Below are 21,754 nucleotides of genomic sequence, written 5' to 3'. Positions count from 1 at the left end.
ATCTCTAGCTGCAGAGCTACTGCTCTACTTGCTGGAGACCCATCCACCCTGAGATGGAGAGCAGCCTCCCTGTTTGAGCACACTGCCAGTCAGCCTGCCCAAACCTTCCAGCTTTTCTTCTATATCAGCTTTTGTGTAAATGCTGCTGCTTGCAAGATACTGGACAGTCACTCATGAAATCACTAATTGTAATAGGCAATTTCCCCTCTTGTCCTGTTCCTGTCATGCAAAACCATCTTGCCAGCTGTGCTGAGCTTTGCTTTTTCTGCTATGCTTTTCTTTCAGAGGACAAGAAGTGTAAGTACCAGGAATGGATCCTGCATCTCACATGCCAGTTAATGTCACATGAGAGAGTCCTGCCCAGGACTCAGTCTTCCTCCCCCCCCCCTTTTCTTTTTTTATTTCCTGTTACTCCTCCTCCCTTTATCAAACCGTTGAGAAACTGGTTCACAGAACAACTTCAACACCTACTCTCAGAAGGCCAGCTGCACTAGGGCCAGCTTTTACTGTTTTAGGCTCACCACTTCCTACCCAGAAAACCTGCCTTTGAGTTTGTCCCTTCCTCTGCAAATCTAATCAACCCAGTGGTTGCATTATCTTCTCTGGACACAGACTTTTCTGCACTCAGTAACTACTGTTTGTTCTGATGGCTGGGCATGCAGGAAGCACCTGTGCTTCAGCCTAGACATTCACACTCACCAGAGCAGGCTTTCCCCTTTGAGAAGGGTACCCCAGACCTCTCAGCCACTGGCCACTCCTCAGGCTAAGTGCTCCATGTGGTGCAGTTCTGCCCAAGACTACAGCTCCTCAAGGTTTTCTCAGGCCATTCAGCCTCTGCTCAGATCCATGCAGGACAGTCTCCTGCTCACACCAGCTTCCCCAGAGGTGCAGGCAGAGCAGCTCTGCTTGGCTGAGAGGAGGCAGGATGGGATCTGCTCTGAGCAAGGTCAAGAGTGGAGATGCAGATGTGGTGCTCCCCTGAATTCTGAGTGCTGAGCTCTCTTGCTGCAGACTCTGCAGATCTTTGTATGTATTATCTGACTGCTCTGGCTATGGTTTAAGCCACTTGGCAGGTAAGGACACGTTTGAATTACAATCAAATGACAACTTTATCCACTATAACTACTTGGATTATTCAAGATGACCATAGTTCATACAGTTGACTTCAGCTCAAGCCTGTTGGCTTTAAGCTTTTCCAAAAATACCCTCAGCCATGTAATCTGAGTCTGGATCAAAGTGCTTACTTTGGGCACATCTTTTATATTTTCAGTTCGTCCTTGGAAGGAGAAGGGAAGTTTTCCTGAACTAATACCGCCCATGTGCAGAAAAGAAGTATTTCAAAGTAGGGGAAGGGCATGTTGTCACAGAATAAGGAATTACTGCTATATAGAGACAAATTAAATACAGGAAGAAAGGCAATAAAGTATTTTATAGAGAACAGCGATTGGACTGCTTGAACCTAAAGAAATGGATTGTATATAGTATATGCAGTAAAACAGTTATTCCTACCATACAAAATCTTATTTAATTGTGCTGCTACATGAAGACTGCTGCTACTGGGCTTTGATACAGAATGGGGATTATTTTTTGGGCTTAAGTACTTTATAGGATTGTGCTTAGATCTGTTGTCTACAGGACTGATTGTTACATTGTGAATGCTAAGGATAAAGCCTGTTTTTCAGCTACCCTGCAGGGAAACTGTTTAATATCCATTTGAGTTCAAAAGCAAAAAATGAAAACACTTTTATCAGTATCCCATAGTAAATATGTCATGTACATACTTCCATGTGTTTGGGGTTTTATTTAAAACAAAAAGGGTTACCCACAGTCCAAGCACTATTCTCAAAGTAGTTACTTGCTGAACTTTTAAAAATGTTTTCATTTTTTTTTTTTTGTAGCTAAAGAATTATCTGTCTTACCGTATCTACATCCCAATCAGTGAAAGAAATCTATCCCCCATACGTATTTATCACACACCCTCTTGAATGCTAAAGTTTTGGTACATGTCTGTTAATTTATGCTGTGGTACCTGTTAGGTTTCACAAAGACACATTTGTTTATGTTAGGGCCTGGGAAAATGATGTTAACAGAGTGGAGTGGAGGTAGAATTCCACTGCAGAGAAAGGGTCATACCTTGTGGAGAATAGCAGACACAACTGGAATGCAATTATGGATGTTGCCAGTATTGACATACTATGTAATCACACAAAAAATAGGTTTTAACTAGCAATTCAACTTATGTGCCTAGACAATCAGATACTTGTTTCATATTTCAGAGGTAGCTCCTGAAACTGTAGTTCCACTAATGGCTGAGCTCCTCAGGAGGAGAAACAGCTGTTGGAATTTAAGAACAAAGATCACAAAAGCTCCAAGTTTCCTGGCTAGAAATGCTTCCTACCAAGTTGAGTACAGGTATTAGCTACTTGCCAGTTTCAACTCCAACTGTTTCATATGCAGCTATATGCTGAATACTCTGGTTGCTAGAGCTGGTTAATTAAAAATATTTCGAAGCATTCCCATTAGAAGTGAAAAATCTCTTTCTGTTCAGTGGCTACTAGTTACAACCAATCAGCAGCTTACTCTTGCCATGCTGGGGTAATTTGCCCAAATCTGTCACATCTCTTCATGTAAAGTAGATTGGTCACCCATGTAATTTGCTGTGATTCTGATTTTGGGAATCAACTTTCAGTCTAATAGGCTGTTTCAATTTATGTTTCTATTTAAAATAGATATATATAGTTCTTCTTGCAAGCAATACCTGCAAATACTAAAATAAAATACTTGCAATATTAAAATATTCTAATATGCAGTCAAGAGCCTTCCTTTTGTAACTGCTGGTTGACAAATGAATCCACAGTGCATGGAGAATTTATGGTGCTCATAAAAATGCTCCCACATTTAAAAAAAAATATTGCCCAGACTTCCCCCAGAAGAGAGATTTTCCCACAGCAGTGCAGCAGTACCATGTCTGCTGTACAGATTGACTTTGTTCTTAAAATAAAATTATGATATGGCTCAAGAAGATAAAGAGAGAGCAGATTGAGGTGCAAAATTAAGTGTTGGATTGGATTTTATATTTTTGTAGTGCTGGTTTCCAGGTGACCTTTTAGGTCTGCTCAGAGAAGCATTTTTTAAATTTCTAAGTATTCTAAACAAAAAATTCTTCAGAATTTCTCAGTGCAGGGGCTGTCTGTACACACAAGCAAGTGCTAAAGGGGTAAAAAAGCTATCTTGACTGGGGGAAGAGCCATGCATTACTTGGCTGCACACATCTCCCCTCTGATCTTTCCTTGGGACATAAGCACTGTTTAAGAAGAGCTCTGGGAGGACCTGCTGTGCTGTTAAGTATTTCACAGCCCTCACCTACAAACTGATCCAGAGCACCTAGCTGTGCAAGCAGCCCTATCACCTCTTGAAGTTTAAGGGGGCTGGTCTTGAGTTGAAGTGTTTTCCTGGCCTAGAACTGTGCCATGAGAATGTCTGGTTTGGCTCTACCTCTTACATGGAAAGTCACTAGTGTTCTTCCATAGCACAGTAAAGCTGGCTGCCATCACCCCTTTCCCACTGCCCAAATCTTGTGGGATTTCCCACCTCCCTGTGTCTGGAGGTGTTCAGCTTTCTGTCACTTCAAGGACTCAGGTCTGCCTCTTGACCATCTCTGGCACTTCAGAATGCAGAATTCCAGCTGCTCATGAAGTGGTGAAAATGTTTTCACTGTTTAAACAGCAAGAACTGTTGCACTGGAAGCACTGGGAAAGCTTTGCTTGGATGAAATATCTGTTGGCCCTTTCCTGTCAGGATCCCAAGGCTCTTCTCAGGAGTTACTCTGCCTATGAGATGTGCAGTACAGGTGAACATGGCTGTACTTTCCCCATTTGCCCACAAGAGAAGGGAATTTAGGGCAATTTCCCATAACCTCAGTAAGCTTAAATGAATGCAGTATGCTGCCCAGAATTAATCATCTATGCCTGAGATGTAAAAATTTTATGTGCATAAAAAACCCCTTCATACAAGGTGTCTCTGCATGATGGAAACATTAATATATATTTTGTTTAACATTAAAGTGCACACCTCTGTGGCCTTGTATGGACTGTATGGAACAACAAGTAGTAAACATTCCTAGTGGTACATCAACACTGCTTTAGGGTCTGCGTTCATATTTGTTTAGACTAGCTAGCACTAACAAATTATTACAGCCTATTTGCTTGTGAAAACATGCTTTCTGACTATCTTCACATATTATGATGTTATTAAAATCCCCAGCAGCTTACAGAGCACTGTTAGAACTTGCAGCACTGCATCCTTGCCATGGGACTGTGCTTCTGTCCACAAAACAGGGATGTCATAAATGCAGGATAGGCATTTGCTGCACTTGTAGCACCTTAAGAATATATAAAAATGACTATATACCCATGGTGCCATTAGTCTGTTTGCTAAAATTTACCCTGGAGAGGCATATGCCCTACACATACAGTGACGAAGTTTTCAAAGCAGTAAGATTACCTGTAAGACATTTTCCCAATCATCAGTGTCACCACTGTCAGATGCCAGCTCTTTCCCTGAATATTTTCCTTGCCTTTTAGTACCAAAGTAAAAATACAGAGTAAAACCACAGGCCCATACCTGGATAAGGAATCTTTCCATATGTAACAATTTCATACAGGAGAATCCCAAATGACCACACATCAGATTTAATAGTGAAAGATCCATAGTTAATTGCCTCTGGTGCCGTCCATTTAATAGGGAATTTTGCACCTACAAAAAAGAGTACAGTCTCATATAGTCACTTTAATCCATTTCACATTCAGCCATAGAAGCAAAAGCAGTAGCAAGACATACCTTAAAAAGTAATATCTTAAATTTATGTTTTTCATATCTAACTAACTGACTCCAGAAATTGCCATATAAAAGCAAACTCCTTTCAGTTAAATAAAAACATTCAGGCAGCCTTTGTTGGGAATACTACATTAATTCATTTGACAACGGGGACTAATACAAGCAAAGTCTCTCTAAGCCCTTTTAAGCCTGCTCTAACATTCTGGCACAAAATACCAGGTGAGCTAGGAAGCTCTTCTGATAGCAGAAAACACATCAAAGAAACTTGACATAAAAAATTTATAACCTGAGAAGTTAGTTTAATCAATATGCAACGTGCAGAGCTAGCTAAACCCCACAGATATGGGTCTGTACCTCTGAAAACTGCTTAATCAGACCCTTCCCACTGATCTATTGAATTACTATAACTCAGTGCTTGCTGAATAGCTCATGCTCCTTGAATCTCAGCTGTAGTGCATTGTTCTCTTTCTTCTTCGTACTTGAGTACTTCCCCTCTCACCCTACGTTTCCACAGCATCCATCCAGACTGTGAAAACCTGAGGCAGTGTCTTTAAAAGGAGAAAGGGAAAGCCAGCCAACAAACCACTCTGGAAAGTCACCCTTATGCATGGAGGCATAAATAAAAACTTTTCACCACAACCAACAATGCACTTCTTGAAAGGATCCTTGACAGCATTAGCAAAACACTCATGGCAAAACCCAGACATACACCTTCCATAGCATGCCTTCCCTCTTGCCAGCTCTGTTACCTCCCATCCATGTGCTGATCAGGGACATAACCCAGCCTTCCAGTATCCATGCCATGCTGCTGAACATGCAAATTAATGCTGCAGCTCCTTAAACAGCTTCCAAAGGTAACCAGTTCTGCTAAAGCTTTTCTTGTTACCAGCAACTACACCTGCTAGGGTGTCTTCCTTTCCCTAAGTGAAAGGAGATCCACATGGCACTTAAGGATGTTAAGAGAATATAAGAGCACAATTTCTTGGCCTTTCATTCTGTGAGATGGTAGCTATGACTGTGCAGTTACTTTGTTCAATTTAGGAAAAAATTGTGTGCAGTTAAATACTCTCGGTTGCCTTCATCTCTCAATTTTATTTAAAAATAAACTCGTCACAAAACTTGGGCAGCACAGAGGTTATTTGTTTCCTTTATTCATTTTAGAAGTTGTTGGCATTAGAATGCTGCACCTAAGAAGCTGTTACAGCACCTTCTATCCTTGATGACCATATTTCTGTTAGATACAGCCTCACTGCCTCCCAGAGGCTGAAGTTTTAAAGACAAAAATAAAAATACATACCTTCCCTTGCTGTGTATTCATTGTCTTCGATCACTCTCGCCAGTCCAAAATCAGCAATTTTGCACATCAGTAAGTCTGAAACCAGAACATTTGCTGCTCTCAAATCTCGATGGATATAATTTTTCCTTTCTATGTATGCCATCCCTTCTGCAATCTGTAACCAAAAGAACAACTATTTTGATATTTCAGTACCATACAGCTCCATTAGCAGGTCTGATCCCTCCTTCTTCCAAGGTATCAGCAAAGCCACATCCATTTATTAATTACTGATGTCTTTGGAGAATTTTTTAGATGGAAGCCAGGAAAAGGGGGATTGCCATGGAAAACCTATGCACAGATCCAGTCCTGCAAAACTCTGCTTACAGTAGCAGATCTGAAAGAATTGCTTGGGTGAATAACAGCTGGCAGGATTACATACGTATGAAAGACATTTCCTGAAACAGAATCTTGAATAAAATGTTCCTAGAATTTTATTCCTAGAAATATCCTCTTTCCTTAGTTTTTAACCAGTTTATTTTCTAAATACTATGAAAATAGAAGGAGTTAATCACTTAGGATACAGGTGTTCTGATGAAGCAGGTACTGATAAAGCAACAGTGCAGAGAAAATTTAAAATCCTAACAACTTTCTATCTACCCAGTACAAGCCTGGACAATCAGGAAGCAATTACTAAGATAGGGGAAACAACTTTATTTTCTTCTACAAAAAACATGTACCTGTTCATACATGAGGAGTTTTTCGCAACAGCCAGCTCTCAGATGGTATCATAAGTAAATATAATCTGCATTTCAGCAGCCCAAATTGATTTCCAAACCAAATTAAAGAGGATTAATAACCTCAAAATATGCACAGGGGATGATATTTTTCCAGGCAACCTTTTTTATTGTCTTTTTTCCTGAGAAAAACCTTTTCCTTTTCAGGGAAAAAAAAAAAGAAACTGAAACAGTAGTTTCTAAACTCAGTGTGATAAAACTGATGTGCAGACTGTATTCTGTCCAAAAGTTTAAGAGGAGCTAAGAAAAAAGAAAAAGAAATCCAGCCTTTGGGAGCCATCAGTTTTTGTCTTTCTTGGGAGACTGGTGATGGGACCTCTCTGGGACGTACCTCACGGGAACGTCTTTGGGGTGTCTGTGGGGGGTGACAGACCCCTCTTGGCCACATGATTTGGGGAACACCCATGCCCTCAGATCTGCCAAAGGAGCAGCAGTAAAGCAGTGAGGGTCCTTCAGCAGCACCAGTCCCTGGCACCTTCACCAGAGGCTCTCTCCTTCCCGTGCAGCTGAGGAGCAGACAAGTGCACAGATCCCTCCCCAGCACCAGAGGTGCTCCTTTCAGCTGTGCAGTAAAGCAGGCAGAGCAGCTGACCAAATATGAAGAGAACTTGAACATCACTTCTGCTTATTCGTTTTTAAAAAGTCCCCAAGGGGTATTGCCAAGGCTCAGGCTGCCACCACTTACAACACAAAACTACACAGCCTTTGTTCCTCTTTTTCGGTTTAAGCAATGGAAAAATAGAGCCACTTGCCCTCTCACTTCCTTCCACTGCAAACCTCTTCTTACAGTCAGATACATTCTTCAGAGAAGTGTGACATTGCCCTGGTACAGTACAGGGGGGTTCTCACACTAAACCAAGAAGAAACTCTGATGAAGAGAATGAGCAACACCTGCATTTCACATTTTCTAGAAATAAGTAAAACATTTACTAATGAAGGAAGTAGCTACTGGTGAATAATTGCCACAGAAAGTCTTCTTAGGGACTTTCAGACAGAGCAGAAGAGCAAGATTTAATGTAGAGTCTTCTCTGCCTACATGGGTTTGGGGAGGAAGCAGAGATGAAAAGGAAGGTTTTGCTGTAAGATCGATGCTGAGTTTGCACTGGTCAGCATGGCAGACACACCCAAAATGCAGACAGGTCTGGTAATGCTGCCAAAAATACAGCAAACACCACAGAGCAATCAGCTTCTCTCCTTCTTCCTGCACAGATATAACATTTGGGTAAACTGCTGGAATGAAGAGTCACTTCACAAAAGAAACATTTGTGATCGCGATATTTAGTTTACGAGTCCAACCAAGGACAGCCATTGGAAAAATGATTTTATTTCCTCTTATTTGTGCTTGATTCTTTGAAAAATGCAGAAAATTCCAAAGTAGGAAAAAATTAATAGCAAGGAATTTTTGAATCAGAGAAGGAGGGGAAACACAGTGACCAAACAACCAAATTCACACATCTGGTCATGTTAAACCTTTGCTTATGGGAAAAGAAGAAAGAAAAAAATTGAGATTTTTTTGATTGAGGGAATGGGTACCAGAGCCCACGTGATAACTTCTAATGATTATTGTTGAGTTTTCATTGCCAAATGAAAAGTTAATGCTAGAGAAATTCATATGAACAAAAGAAAATTAAAGCCTTTTTCCCTCTCTTTTAATGATCATTGGTACCTGTCAAGACTGTTCAGCTACATGTAACATCTATTCAGGAGCAAGATGGGAAAGCTAATTTGGGTTTCAGGAATATGTTTTGTGGCTTTTAAAAGAGAATTCTGCCTACACTGCTCAAGTGCTACTGCCAAGAAGGGAGCAGTTCCCCGTCACCTTTAATTAACTATTGACACACACTTTTAGAAATACCCAAATTAAATCCTTTTAAAAACAACCCAAACTAATCTCTACATAGTGGGAACTATGGTAAGACGAGGGTAAGAATGAAAGGAAAAGTCCTCCAGGAGAAATACATCACTCCATCAGCCAACCTCTGTAACTGTAAAGCTTCAGCTAAAAGTCCCAGTGGGTGTGGGACAGTGGCCTCAGAGCTACTCCCAGCTGCCCGCCTGGGCTGGTCTGGTCCAAAGCTTGCCAAAGTAGGTAAAGCAGCCCAAAAACTAGACTGGAAATGAGTGCAAAACACTGAGGGCGGACACAAGCATACTGTTGGTGCATTTTAAGCAGAGGAAACATTGAAGCATACCCTGAGTTTCTCAAAGCCTGAAATCTGGTAATTCTCTCAGTTCCTAGGGAGAAGCCTCACTAAAAACAGTCTGCAACAGTCTTTGAAAGGTTTGATGTGGAGGTGTTATTGATCTGAACAGTGCTGTCTTTGGTCTGGGATCAATCTTTCAATAACTGTACCTTTCAATAATGTCCAGATGCATAATAAAATCAAATATACTTGTTGACCACAGTTTTCAAAAAGACAGTTCATCCTCACATTACTCTTTGTGTATGAAGATGTTGTAAACCCTTTGTATCTGGCCATTGAAAGCTGTTTCAAAAGACATATATCTTCTAATGATACATTGGTGTAGTAACAATTTTCTGTTTGCAGCAGTGCTTATCCTAAAGGTGAAGTCAGGAAAGGTTGCAAAATCATATTCCTCTTGCCCCAGTCAAGCAGCTATGTAGTTAAAGGAGATTCACAGGGAAAAAAAAATATTATAAAAGTAATGTATATAATTATGCACTGGAACATTAGAGTGTATCATTAAAAATCAAAGAAACACGAAAAGGAATACACAGTGGAAATGTCACAATGCCAAGTAAGACTTAAAATTAATTACAATCTAGGTACGACTTTCTACTATGGCTTTAAAAAGAGGGTAAAGAGGGATTGAAACACTGCATTAAAAAAATCTCTATTAATTTTATTCTAAGTTTACTATTTTTTTCAGTGGCACTGTAGCCTTGGAAGACAGAAGGGAGTTGCCACTCAAGCTGCAGATCATAGAAGAATTAATGAAAGTATCAGCAGTGCATGAGAAAGAAGAAATGACTGTTTTTAGGACAAAGCTTTGACCCTTTCAAAAGTTATGAGTTTGTTTAGCAAAAACAGGCATCATTTTCCTAACCACAGCCCCTACACACATATATCCTACCTGGAAGGTAATGGATTTGCATAAGAAGCAGGAAGAGTTTACACATACAGAAGGTTCCCTGAATTCCTGTCGTAGGTTTTCAGCAGATCTAATCAAGCAGGAACAACTATGAATTCAGGAAATATAAAACAAAGAATTGGAGGCTCTTCTGGTAAATTGCCTCTGAGGCAAAAAAAACAGAAACCAACTAGTAAAACCCTGAGTCTTCCAGTTGCTTTAGGAACTGAAGGAGCCAGGCTGGTGCTGACTTCTATGGGAGATGCCACAGCTCTACTCTGCAGTATGTGCTTGAAGATATGTTTGCAAAACTCAGTTCCCCTTAAAACATTCTTATTTCAGAGACTTCTAACATTCATCTCCAATGGGCAAAATTGTCTTTGCCAGGGCATAGCTAACATTAAATTCCTCCAGCCCCTATTCAGAGGCTCTGACTAAAATACAGGTGATACCTTCAGCTCTGTCAGAGAGCAGGTTGCTTTAGAAGCTGAGCTGACCACCTTCCTAGCAAGCATTTTCTTACCATCTTGTCCACAAACCCAATTTCATAAATTGTGACCATTAGTACAGAAAGTAAACCATCAAAGTCCAGAATCCACAGCTGTAAATTAAGGTAGGCACTACCTGTAAGTGTAACCCAGTAACAGCTATCTCTGCCAAAAATGTCCATCAGCAGGTGTGTTCACCTAACTAGACAGCTAATTCAGTATAGCAGAGCAGGAGTGTATTTGATTACTTGCTTGAAAAATGCTTACTTTAAAAAAGTTGTTTATTACACCTAGAGGAGCAGTCCTCATTTTGCAAAGTCAGAATGTTTCACCTCTTGCAAACACATATTTTTTTCAAGACTCTGTAAGGCAAAGGTATAATGAACTCAGAGAGTGGAGAACTGTACAACAGCCTGGCAATGCAAACAACCCACAGTGCTCTTCACTTGGAAAATCAACTTCAGCTGTGGCTTCCTGTACAACTGCCTGTACTGTACTCTTTAGACAACTAATAGTCACAGAGACCACATCCTCTTCTCCCTTTCTCCAATTCCCAGCCCCTCCTGTATCTTGTAGCATCACAGATGGATGAGGGTAAAAATAAGCTAATGCCCAGCTACCATTTCCTGCATTTCCAGTGTTCCTGAGAAGCTGGGATAGCCTGGCAAAGTGCTCTGCTAGAATGGTGTGATTAGGGATTAATGTAAACCTCGTGTGCCCACCAAGGGAAAAGAAAAAGCCTGATCTTATTTAAGCATAAGAATCTTCACCACAATCTTTCTTCCATGTTAATTTTAACTTCTTCTGAAACATATCTCTCTCCAAATTTCTTTCTCCTTCACTCTGCAGAGAGGTTAACATCACTTCTGTAAGAATAAATTAGCGTTCCATTTGTAAAAACCAGCGTCACACCAAAAAACTACACACTTTAAGTGTTCTCCTTTATACATAGCCTACATTCAGAAAAAGTCTGTTTCATAGGTTACCTTAACAGAGGTCTGAAAAGACTTTTGTCCATCTTCTGCCCTAAAGAGCTACCAATTAATTCAGACTGCCAGAGGTAGAGAAGAGCGGTGGAACATCTGTGTCGGTCAGAGTGAAATCTCTGGTCTGGAACCACACACATGCAGCCTGCAAGTCTATTCCACACAGTCTTGTTATCACACAGTGGCATTAAGGGCTCTTTAAATGTGCTCAAAACCCCTACAAATTCTTTCCATAACAAAAATCCCAGTATCTCTGTTCCAAAGTTTTCTTTGGGCCTCAGCCAGAAATCCTCAGAGAGGCATTCCTGAACAACCCCTTAGGATGACTGCAAGCCAGTCTCAGGAATTTCTCTTGATGGTCTACATCTTCTGTGACAAGAGGGACCTCTCACATCACCTGTTCAGCACAAGGGCCTGGCCTCTGGGGCTAAGTGCAGGAACTGGCTCTGAGAGGTTGCTGTCAGATCAGGGTGACAAGTGAAGTCCATTTGAAGTGACCTTCAAAGCTTTGTGAATGACAATCTCTGACCCTTCTTATCTTGAAGCGATTTACCCAAACTCTACACAGAGCTGCTCTTTAGTTCATTACCCTTTTTCAAGCCTTAAATTTCTAAAAACACAGTATTTAAAATGAACACAATGTCCCTGACTCCAATAAAAAGGTCTGCTGTGAAACCACATGTCCTTTTCTCTCCACATCTCAGGTCTCCTTTCATACCAATACTCACAGATATTATTTTCTCTCTTTAGTTTTACACACTACTTTCAAAGCTACCTTTTATTTTCCTTTCTGCCCACTGTAACTCATCTCTTCAGACCATGAGCTGGGATCCAGCAGGTTTTCCACATCTACAAAGCTTTTATCCCACTAAAACTGAATTCTCAATGACAAACTATTCAAAAAGTTCAGAGAATTTAAAGAGCCTATAGCCACACTAAACCAATAATTATAGGAAAAATAGCTCTTCCATTGAGTCTATGTGGAATAAAAATCTATATTTGATTCACTGAACATCTATATAACAATATGTGACATATAATATACTATAGAACACAATAATTCCAGTTGGAAAGAACCTTCAGTGATCATCTAGTCCACCTGCTTGATCACTTCAGGCCACTTCAAACAGAAGTTAAAGCATATATTAAGGACACTGACCAAATGACTTTTAAAATATGACAGGTTTGGGGCATTGATCACCTCTCTAGGCAGCCTGTTCCTGTGTTTGACAACTCTTTTGGTAAAGGAATACTTCCTAATATCTGATCCTATAATTATTTGCATGGCAATAATTAGATAAAACATTGATATAATATTCTTATTGTGAGTTTTTTGTATAAATTCCTAATGCTTTATTATACCATTTAACGTTTTCCCATCTTTCCTCATGAGTTATAACAAGTTAACATAATAGGGTACAACAATCTGTAAACTCTAATGCATTAAACGACACCCCCACGAAAGGTTGGTTAACAATAACCTACCAGAAATGCCATCATTACCCACTACTAACAAGAAGTACAACCTGCAAAAGCAGTATTATGACTCTGTTTTTGTTCCATGCCTCCCTGGACACCTAATTCTGATAACTATCCAAGACAAAACACCAGGTTCTGGGACCTTCGATTCAGGCTTTGACACAAAAATCATTCTGGAGTCTCTCTTCAGATTTCATTTAAGACAGAGATAACTTGTATATTTTGAAACAATCATCCTGGTTCATAAATCATACACTAGTACCTGAAACACCATTTCACAATAATTTACCTAAGAATTTGAAACCAAGCAGAGTACACTGATGTTAAGAGGAGTTTGACCAGTTAACCTTACTTAAGAAGTGAAAAAATGACACATTTGTTAACTCTGAAGGAATCTGCTAAGCAAAAACTCACAAACTTGTCCTTACACTTTCAATTCATAGCTGCTCAAATTGAAAGCAGCCTTTTCACAAAGGAAGGCAGCTGGGTACTGTGGCCATCTAAACGGGTCACCAGTAGAATCTGAGTTAAGCCTAACCACAAATTCCCTTTGAAACCCCTCCCATCTATTTCCTCCTGTCAACATTTACTCAAAATTGATCTGTAAATTGCATTTTTTTAATGTAAAAAATCCTTAGGATAAAATGGCCTAGTATGAATTTCAGACTCTAAGAGAAGTAACCTGGTAAAATTTTGAGCATATTTTTTTAAGTTTTACCTGAGCAGAGAAGTCGATTAGCTTTGGAAGCAACAATTTACTTCCTTCATCACTCTTCAGAAAATCCAGCAAACTTCCTGTTAGAACAGAGAAAGATTGAATCAGTGACTCTTATCACAAAAATAAAGGTCACACTGGTTCCCCAATTTTCTGCAAAACAAAACTGATGCAGTATTTTGATGTATTTTTAAGTTGACTACGGTAAGACAGTGCCTTTGTATGATTTAATGACAGGAACACCCAAATCAGCACGCCAGATATTCAAGTTTTGCTATTTCCCTGGCTGTAGAAAACTCCCATGAGACCATACCTCAGTCCAATGGTGCTGAGTTTGATAAGCACCCTACTCTGTGGACCATTAGGAAAGCTGTCTAGGAGAATCACATACATCAATCCTTTCCAAGTCATACAGACTAGTTGCCTCAACATTTGATCATTAAGTTACCAGCAAAATTGCTAGAAAACAGAACAAAAGAAGAAAAAGTACTACCCAGGATAATTTGAGAAGGAAATTTCACATCTTTTGTGCAGTAATGGTCAATACAGTCCTTTCCTAGTAGTGCAGCCACACTTGCAGGATCATTCCTCACTCACCTTATTACACACACCTTTATCAATTCAAGTCCCACATAAGGCAATTAATAAGGTTTGTTTTAATTGCCTTGCTATGATACCAGAAACAAAAGTTAGTCAGGGAGTCCAAAGGAACCAGAGCTATTCTGGGAGTTGTCTTCTGATTCGGAAACAATAGAAAATGCTGCATTTACAAAAACTGTAAAAATGGTTTATCTCACAAATGCAGTAATGGGTCATAAAATTAAAGCCTCGTTCATCTTAAGGATAGCTGTTCCTTCCCTTAATATCTGAATTTTCAAAAATAACTCTATTGTTCCTTTCTTTAAAAAGAAAGGGAATTAGTTTAGGAGTAGCAGAAGAGTTCACCAAACTATTGCTTTCAGATTGTCGTGGTTTAACCCCAGCCATCAACCAAGCCCCACGCAGCCACTCACTCACTCCCCACCAGTGGGACCAGGGAGAGAATCAGAAGGGTAAAAGGTGGAGAACTCATGGGCTGAGACAAAGACAGATTAATAGGAAGAGGAAAAGCAAAGGCTGTGCACCCCAGTAAAGCAAAACAAGGAATTAATTCAGGGCTTCCCATGGGCAGATAGGTGTTTGGCCATTTCCAAGAGAGCAGGACCCCATCACATGTAATGGTTACTCAGAAAAACAAACACTGTCACTCCAAATGTCCCTCCTTCCTCCTCTTTCCCCCCAGCTTTATACACTGAACACGATGCCACATGGTCTGGAATATCCCTTTGGTCATTTGGGGTCACCTGTCCTGGCTGCGTCTCCTCCCACCCTCCCATGCATTCCCAGCCTCCTCACCAGCATGGCAGCACAAAAAACAGGAAAGGCTTTGGCTCTGAGTCCTGCTGAATAGTAACCAAAAACATCTCTATATTATCATCACTGTGTTCAGCACAAATCCAAAACACAGCCTCATACAGCCACTGGGAAGAAAATTAACTCTGCCTCAGCCCAAATCAGCACACAGATTCAATGTTTTCCTCACCTTTTGCCATGAATTCTGTTATAATATAAATAGGCTCTTCTTTAGTCACTACAGCATAAAGCCTAACAAGCTTATCATGCTGAAGTGTTTTCATGAGGTTGGCTTCCTCCAGGAAGGCTTGCACAGACATTGTTCCAGGCTTCAGGGTCTTCACAGCCACTTTGGTACTGCTGTGATAGTAACCTACAAGGAGGAAATAGGATCAGAGCACTGAAGTCACTCTGCAGCCCACAGTGTCCCAACAAGCAGGAATTTGTGAAGCAGGTGAGGCTGGATTCCAGGAATAGCTAAGAGCCTGAAAACAAGTGCCAGATGTAGCACAAATATTTACACTAGAATTCCTTTTTATTTTGCAACTTATACAGCACCACAGAGAAAAAATGATCCATTCCTTATTTTTAGAAATAAATTATTTGAAAAAAAAATAAAGCAAGCAAATGATCCCACTTCATAGCAAGTTTCCATTCACAAGCAGCCCCTAAAATACTCAGTCAAGGAGTGCTTCAATGAATGTCCACTTAAACTGCCTCAGAACAATAGAGTCCAAGGACTGACTGCAAGATTCTGAAGTATCTGAAATCCCACGATTACACTTATTTCATGCATGCCAGTCTCATGCTTATAAACCTTCCTGTAACCCTTAGTGCTCAAAATGGAGCATTACAGGAAAGTGCAGTCAGATGGTTCTCATGACCAGCAAGGACATGCTGCCAGGACTGCAATCCTGCAGTGCTCAGCACAAGATTTAAAATGTGATAACTTCTTATCACACAGCCCATGCCAGGAGTGGAGGAGACTGTGGCTGTGGTTCATTTCTCTGTTCAGCACACCTTCTAGTGTAACTTTCTAAATATACAAAAAGGAACAATCAATAAAGAGAGAAAAACAGAGAATTATTTTCAGATTTAATGTTTGGCAAACATTAAATAAACGTTAAAATAGCATTAAAAATAGAGTACTGATCCTAAAGTTTATCTTGTGAAGCAATTTAATTTGAAAAATAAAAGAAATACAAGAGTGAGAAAGAGCCATACCCAATGCAACATTGCAGAACTATTTCTCAGAAGAGGTAAAACCATCATGACTCAACAAAATAGCTTCATTTCCTTATTCAGCAACAATCTGGATCATCGCCATGGTGGATACACCTCTAAACTGGAATACACCAGTTTAGAAATAAATGGAATTTCCCTATGCTATTTATCATCCAACAAAAGAAATCAGTGGCAAAGCAAGGACATAGTTTACAGATCTTGAGTGATTGCTCCGAGCACTGCATCTTTTTTGAAGAAGGATTATCACCTGAGAAAAGGCACTATGCCACAATCACAAAATATTCACCTGCATGATTATTAGATCTATTTTTCCAAGCATGGTCAGGTCAAAACATAACAAAGACATTTCTCTAAGTTACCTAATAGTAAGAAAGTACAGCCACAGGTCAAATCCACTGTTAAAGCTCAGGTATATGATTTATAATTATCAGAAAAACAGGTAATAAATATATTTCTCACTTTTTAAGAAGCAGAAGGATTATTTGTATAATTTCTACTATTCCATCCCATGCCCTAAAGCAGAGCACAAGCTCCACTCTCAATTTGTTGAATTCTCTACTGAACTTACTAATTCATACAACTTTTTCAGTGAGGCAATTATGACCAACACACTTAACATTAACTATGTAACAGTATTTTACATTCACTTAACATGTCCATCAAACTTGGGTCTTTCTTACAGTTTGCTTTACTACAACACCTCTGTGATACTGAAGTTTTCTGCTGTAAAAAATTCTACCTTGACCCTCTGGTGGTAATGTACAAAACAAATAGCTGGTGAAAGTACTAGAAGTACCTGATTTTGATTTCTCTCATGTTCATTTATTTCATCATGTATTGGGAGGGATGGGACACCAAAACAAGGTGGCCATGAGCTCTATGAGCACACTCTGGGATTTCTAACAGCTGCAGAAGAAAATACACTTCCAAAGCCCATATTACTTATATTCTAATTTAGAGCTTATTGAATAAGAGAATATTTCACACCTGAGATGCAAACAAGATGTGACTCATTAATGACCAACACCATAATTGCTGCATTTTCCTTGTTAACTTTCCTCTAAGCCCTGCTTGAGAATTCTCTTCATGAATTATTAATAGCACAGAGCATCATGATTCACATCATATCAGTTCACACTAGGAACAAAATACATAAAACATAGACCCTGCTCCTGCAGTGCTGCTCTGGTTCATCACATCACTAAAGTAGCTGCCCAGATACACTGAACTCCATGGTCTAAAAACCTTTCATACCATGGCAGGAAGTCAGTCTCTTTGCAGTTTTAGCTACACTTAAAAATCAAATGTGAAGCAAGCAATAGTATGAAAGTTTGAGGATTGTGCGATGATGTCTCACAGAATGAGCCATGTTCTTCTCTATGTGTAAGAATTGAATTCTCAAAAAAAAAATAGTGTTTCGGGTATTTATTTTGGAGTTGATTACTATTGTTTTGACAGAGTAGTATCTTGCATAGCCAGGTTGCCCCCAGAGTTTTGCACAGGCTAAATCAGGCCAAGGTGTGATATGAACTTCTAAGAGACAACTAAGGCTGAGCCTACCCTTTCTGAACAGGACTGAAAATGCAGAGCTTTGTGAAGAAGCCTCTAATACGCAGCTTTCTCCTTCCTCTACTTTTCCAGTAATTCCATGCAGGGTATACTGGGAACAACTTGTTTGAGCTATGGAGACATGACACTGCTAGAAGGCAGATAATGGCTGGAGCAGTTACTATGGGAGGAGGTACTGGGAAAGAGTCTGAAGAGCAGCAGCTTCTCTGCATCCAGTTGCACGTCAGCACTTCACTCCTTCACCTTCTACAGCCATAATTCAGCTGCAGAGCAGAACAGTGCAGCAGGGGCTGCATCTCCCACTCATCTCCACACAGCCCATTCAATGTGAAGGCAGAAAGCCCAGGCTGCACAACTGATGACCAAAAAGGCACACATAAACACTAACTTGGTAGCCTAAACCCAGAAATTCTCTATAATATACATAAAATTGCACTTGTATTGATAGAAAAAACCTGGAAAACTGAGAGCAACTTTTCTTTGTGGAAAAGCAACTCTTCAGAACTGGAGGAGATTCACCTGCCCATTCCATAAAACAGATTCTCTGCACAGGTCATACAGGTTCACAGCCAAGTGCTTGGGGCATACGGAGGCCTGCTTTTTGTTCCTAGGATTTTCTTACTCCTTCCATAATACAAGTTAATTTCCTCCAAACTCTTCAAGAGGAAGATGTCCACATGGAAGCCCAGAAAGTAGTCGTAGAGATACTAAAAAGAAAATCCTATAAAAGCTTGCATATCTTCCGATATTGCGTATCTTCCCGTTGCAGTATCAGCATCATCTCTATATTCCCATATCTCTCAGAAACACAGAAAGAACCTGTGGAAGGCATCTGTGTCCCCCCCCCAGGGACACCTAGAGCTGTTTGCCCAGGATTGTGTCCAGTTAGCTTTTGATTGTCTCCAGGAATGGAGACACCACAACCTCTCCAGGCAACCTGTGCCTGTGCTCAGTCACTCACACAGCGCTGGGAAGGAAGTGCCTGTGCTCCAGTGTGTGCCCCCTGCCCCTGGCCCTGTCACTGGGCACCACCGAGGAGAGCCTGGCTCCATCCACTTTGCATACCTCCTTCAGCTATTTACAGACACTGGTAAGAGCCCCCTAAGCCTTTCCTCAAAGCAGAGATGCTGCAGTCCCCTCACCATCTTTGTGGCTCTTCATTGGATTTGTCCAGTAGCTCTACATCTTTATTTACTCAAAAGCACAATTCCTCTGAGTGGGACACTGTTCCCTCTGAAACCACAATACTAAGTATCCTTTATCAAGCAGAAATCTATTTAGTAATTAAACCATGGAACAGTATTTCTCTAGTTCACACGATGGCTGAAAAATATTTTTTTTTCTCTGTAAGGAGGCAGCATAACAAGCAGCTCTCAAATCAGGAGAGTGCAGCAACCAGATTATTGCTCAGTACCTCTACATAGCTCCCTAAATCCCTGGGTGATCATTACAACACACAGTGTCTGCTGACACCCTGTACCACACAGCTGGCCTAATATGCTTTTCCATCTTGAACTTCCTTGGTCCTAAGATTAACTGTGCTCCTGATTTGATAGGATCTGTGCCATGCAAATCATCTTCTTTCACTTCAGAAAGAAAGCAAAGAAGAGGAAACACAGCAATTGCTTTCACAGTACATTAGTTTTTCTCACAGTGCAGCAATTCAGACATAGGGTTCAGGCCCAATTTAGATGTTCAAATAATGACACAAACAAGAGGAAGCATCTTGAAGCAGAAACACCCTTTTAAAGTTTTATTCTTTTCTGTGTGTATGTGCAGAAGTAGCCACTTTCCAAAATTATCTCCATTTTCAAGCAGTTGATTAGCTCCTACCATGAAGCTTCCACAGTGTTTCCATGTAAGTAAAGCATTTGTTGCCCTGGTTTATTAGACAGAAATAACTGCACAATGGTTGAAACTTGTCCTGACTAGTATCTAAATTGTCATTCATGTATATGATAGCTAGAGGGTTTCTTAAGCCTTTTCTCATTAAGGCAGATAAAAGGCTGAATTTGGCCATATTGTATTATAGAGATGTGCTGCTTACACTTTTTATGTGATTTGTACCATAAGATTTCACCTAAGACTCAGTTAGGACTTTCTGATTGACACTGTAGTTGTGTGTGTATAATTTGCCACTCAGCACCACTCTGTGATTTGCTTTTCTAAATGAGAGCATCTCTTCAAAGCAATGACATTCCTGTCAGACTGACACATTCCCATGGATTATCAGAGACCCCTTCATAGCTTTGTGTCTTCTAGCCAGATTTGGGATAGACTTTTAAGTTGCTCAGAAATGTTCTGCCTATAGAATCTTGGGTCTTAAAATTAAATTAAAAATTAAAATTAATACTGATTATCATCACCATAATATGATCTTTTATTATATCAAAAATGTATTCCTATTTAAACATAATATCCCAAAAAAGAGATTTGGGGAAAGGCTAAGAGAATGATTTGGCCTGAAAAAACATCTTAATGAAGACTTTGGGAGGAAAATACAGTTTACCTCAAATAAGATGGTAACTGGCAGAAAGTGTGTAAGCAAAGAATAGTGCACAGAACATGCAATGAGGAAGTCAAAAGAATACTCTGATGTCAAAATAGGTAGCATTACAAAAGCAAGATTATTAAACCATTTTCCCAGAATGTGACATTGGGCATAGCCCCTTGCCAATAGGAAGTCACTAAGGCTGAGGAAATACTGCTTGTAAGTCAACAAAGCAGGTTATTCAGGTTAAAATAATCAATGCTATCATTTTCTGCTGGGTATATATTAATATTTACAACTTGTAAGTCTTATGACAGTTTTATTGTTGGGGTCTTGCCTGATGATTTAAGGTATGGGCTGTTCAATCTCTGGTTTTCTTACTACATAAATCACCACTTTCTGAGCTTCACACTGGCAGAAAACACTCTTGGGTTAAGTCTGTTCCCTTTTTTTCAGCCAGTATGGCAGTACCAAGCACTACATTGCAGGAGGCATCTTCTTTACAAATGGACAATCTTCATTACACAACTCACTAAAAGACATTGTTTCTTTGTATTCTTCATATTCTTTAACACTTTCTGATTTGAAACAAAATTCTGAGAGCCTCATCGATTTTGAGATTCAGGAGCCACATCTTACCATAACCTTCTGTTTCCACATCAAAACAAAAGACTATTGTCTTTGACTTTCTAAATTACAGTGCTTACTATTTTGTTCCTTTAGAAGACACCAAAAAGATTTGTTCCACTTTCTTGTCAGGTATCTACCCCCTTTTACAAGCCCTCTCTCCTCATGAGAAGGTATATTCTGGGCCAGATTTTGCTATTTTACAAGTACATAGGATCAGGTTTATGTCCACCATGTTTTTGAATGACTCTGAAATGACACTTCCTTCTGAGTTAAATTCTCATTTCAAAAGAATAAACCATCCTTACCCATCCAGACTTCTCCAAACTGACCAGCTCCAAGTTTCTTCACTAATTTAATTGACTCCCGTGGAATTTCCCATGCATCTTTATCCCATGGTTTTTGAGGTTTGGGACTAATACAAGCTTTTTCCAACTTTCTGCATAAGCCATCTGATTGCCCTGGTATTCAAAGAAAAAAACAAATACAAAATACATTATTCTCCTGTGCTGCATGACTTGAGACAAACATTTCTTAATTGCACTAACCAGCCCACAATAATATTCAAAATAACCAGATGCTATGATGAAAATGTAGCCTTTCTGGTGCTTCCACAAAAGTTTAAGTGTCTCTGATCCGAAATTTGGCATTCTGAGAAAAATTTAATAAAAAAGTATCACATGCATCTGGTTACTGTCAGATTATTAAGGGGTTTTAGTACAATTTGCACCAAGTAAATACAATATCAGATCTTATTACTGAC

General features: G+C 39.8%; 1 protein-coding gene across 2 annotated transcripts in view; it reads right to left on the bottom strand.

Annotated features, from left to right (window-relative positions):
• The window catches only part of LYN (LYN proto-oncogene, Src family tyrosine kinase), a 50,583-nt gene that overhangs the window by 3,059 nt on the left and 25,770 nt on the right, over positions 1–21,754 (bottom strand). For both annotated transcript variants that reach the window (XM_062489076.1, XM_062489084.1), the window contains exons 8-12: positions 21,300–21,452; positions 15,250–15,432; positions 13,671–13,747; positions 6,134–6,287; positions 4,624–4,755 (exon numbers count right to left, since the gene is read on the bottom strand). In XM_062489076.1, the coding sequence (XP_062345060.1) occupies positions 4,624–4,755; positions 6,134–6,287; positions 13,671–13,747; positions 15,250–15,432; positions 21,300–21,452 (699 nt within the window). The remainder of the gene's footprint in view (positions 1–4,623; positions 4,756–6,133; positions 6,288–13,670; positions 13,748–15,249; positions 15,433–21,299; positions 21,453–21,754) is intronic.

This window comes from Cinclus cinclus, chromosome 1 (genome assembly GCF_963662255.1).
Source record: "Cinclus cinclus chromosome 1, bCinCin1.1, whole genome shotgun sequence".
Taxonomy (NCBI): domain Eukaryota; kingdom Metazoa; phylum Chordata; class Aves; order Passeriformes; family Cinclidae; genus Cinclus; species Cinclus cinclus.
This window is presented reverse-complemented; position numbering and strand designations above follow the sequence as displayed.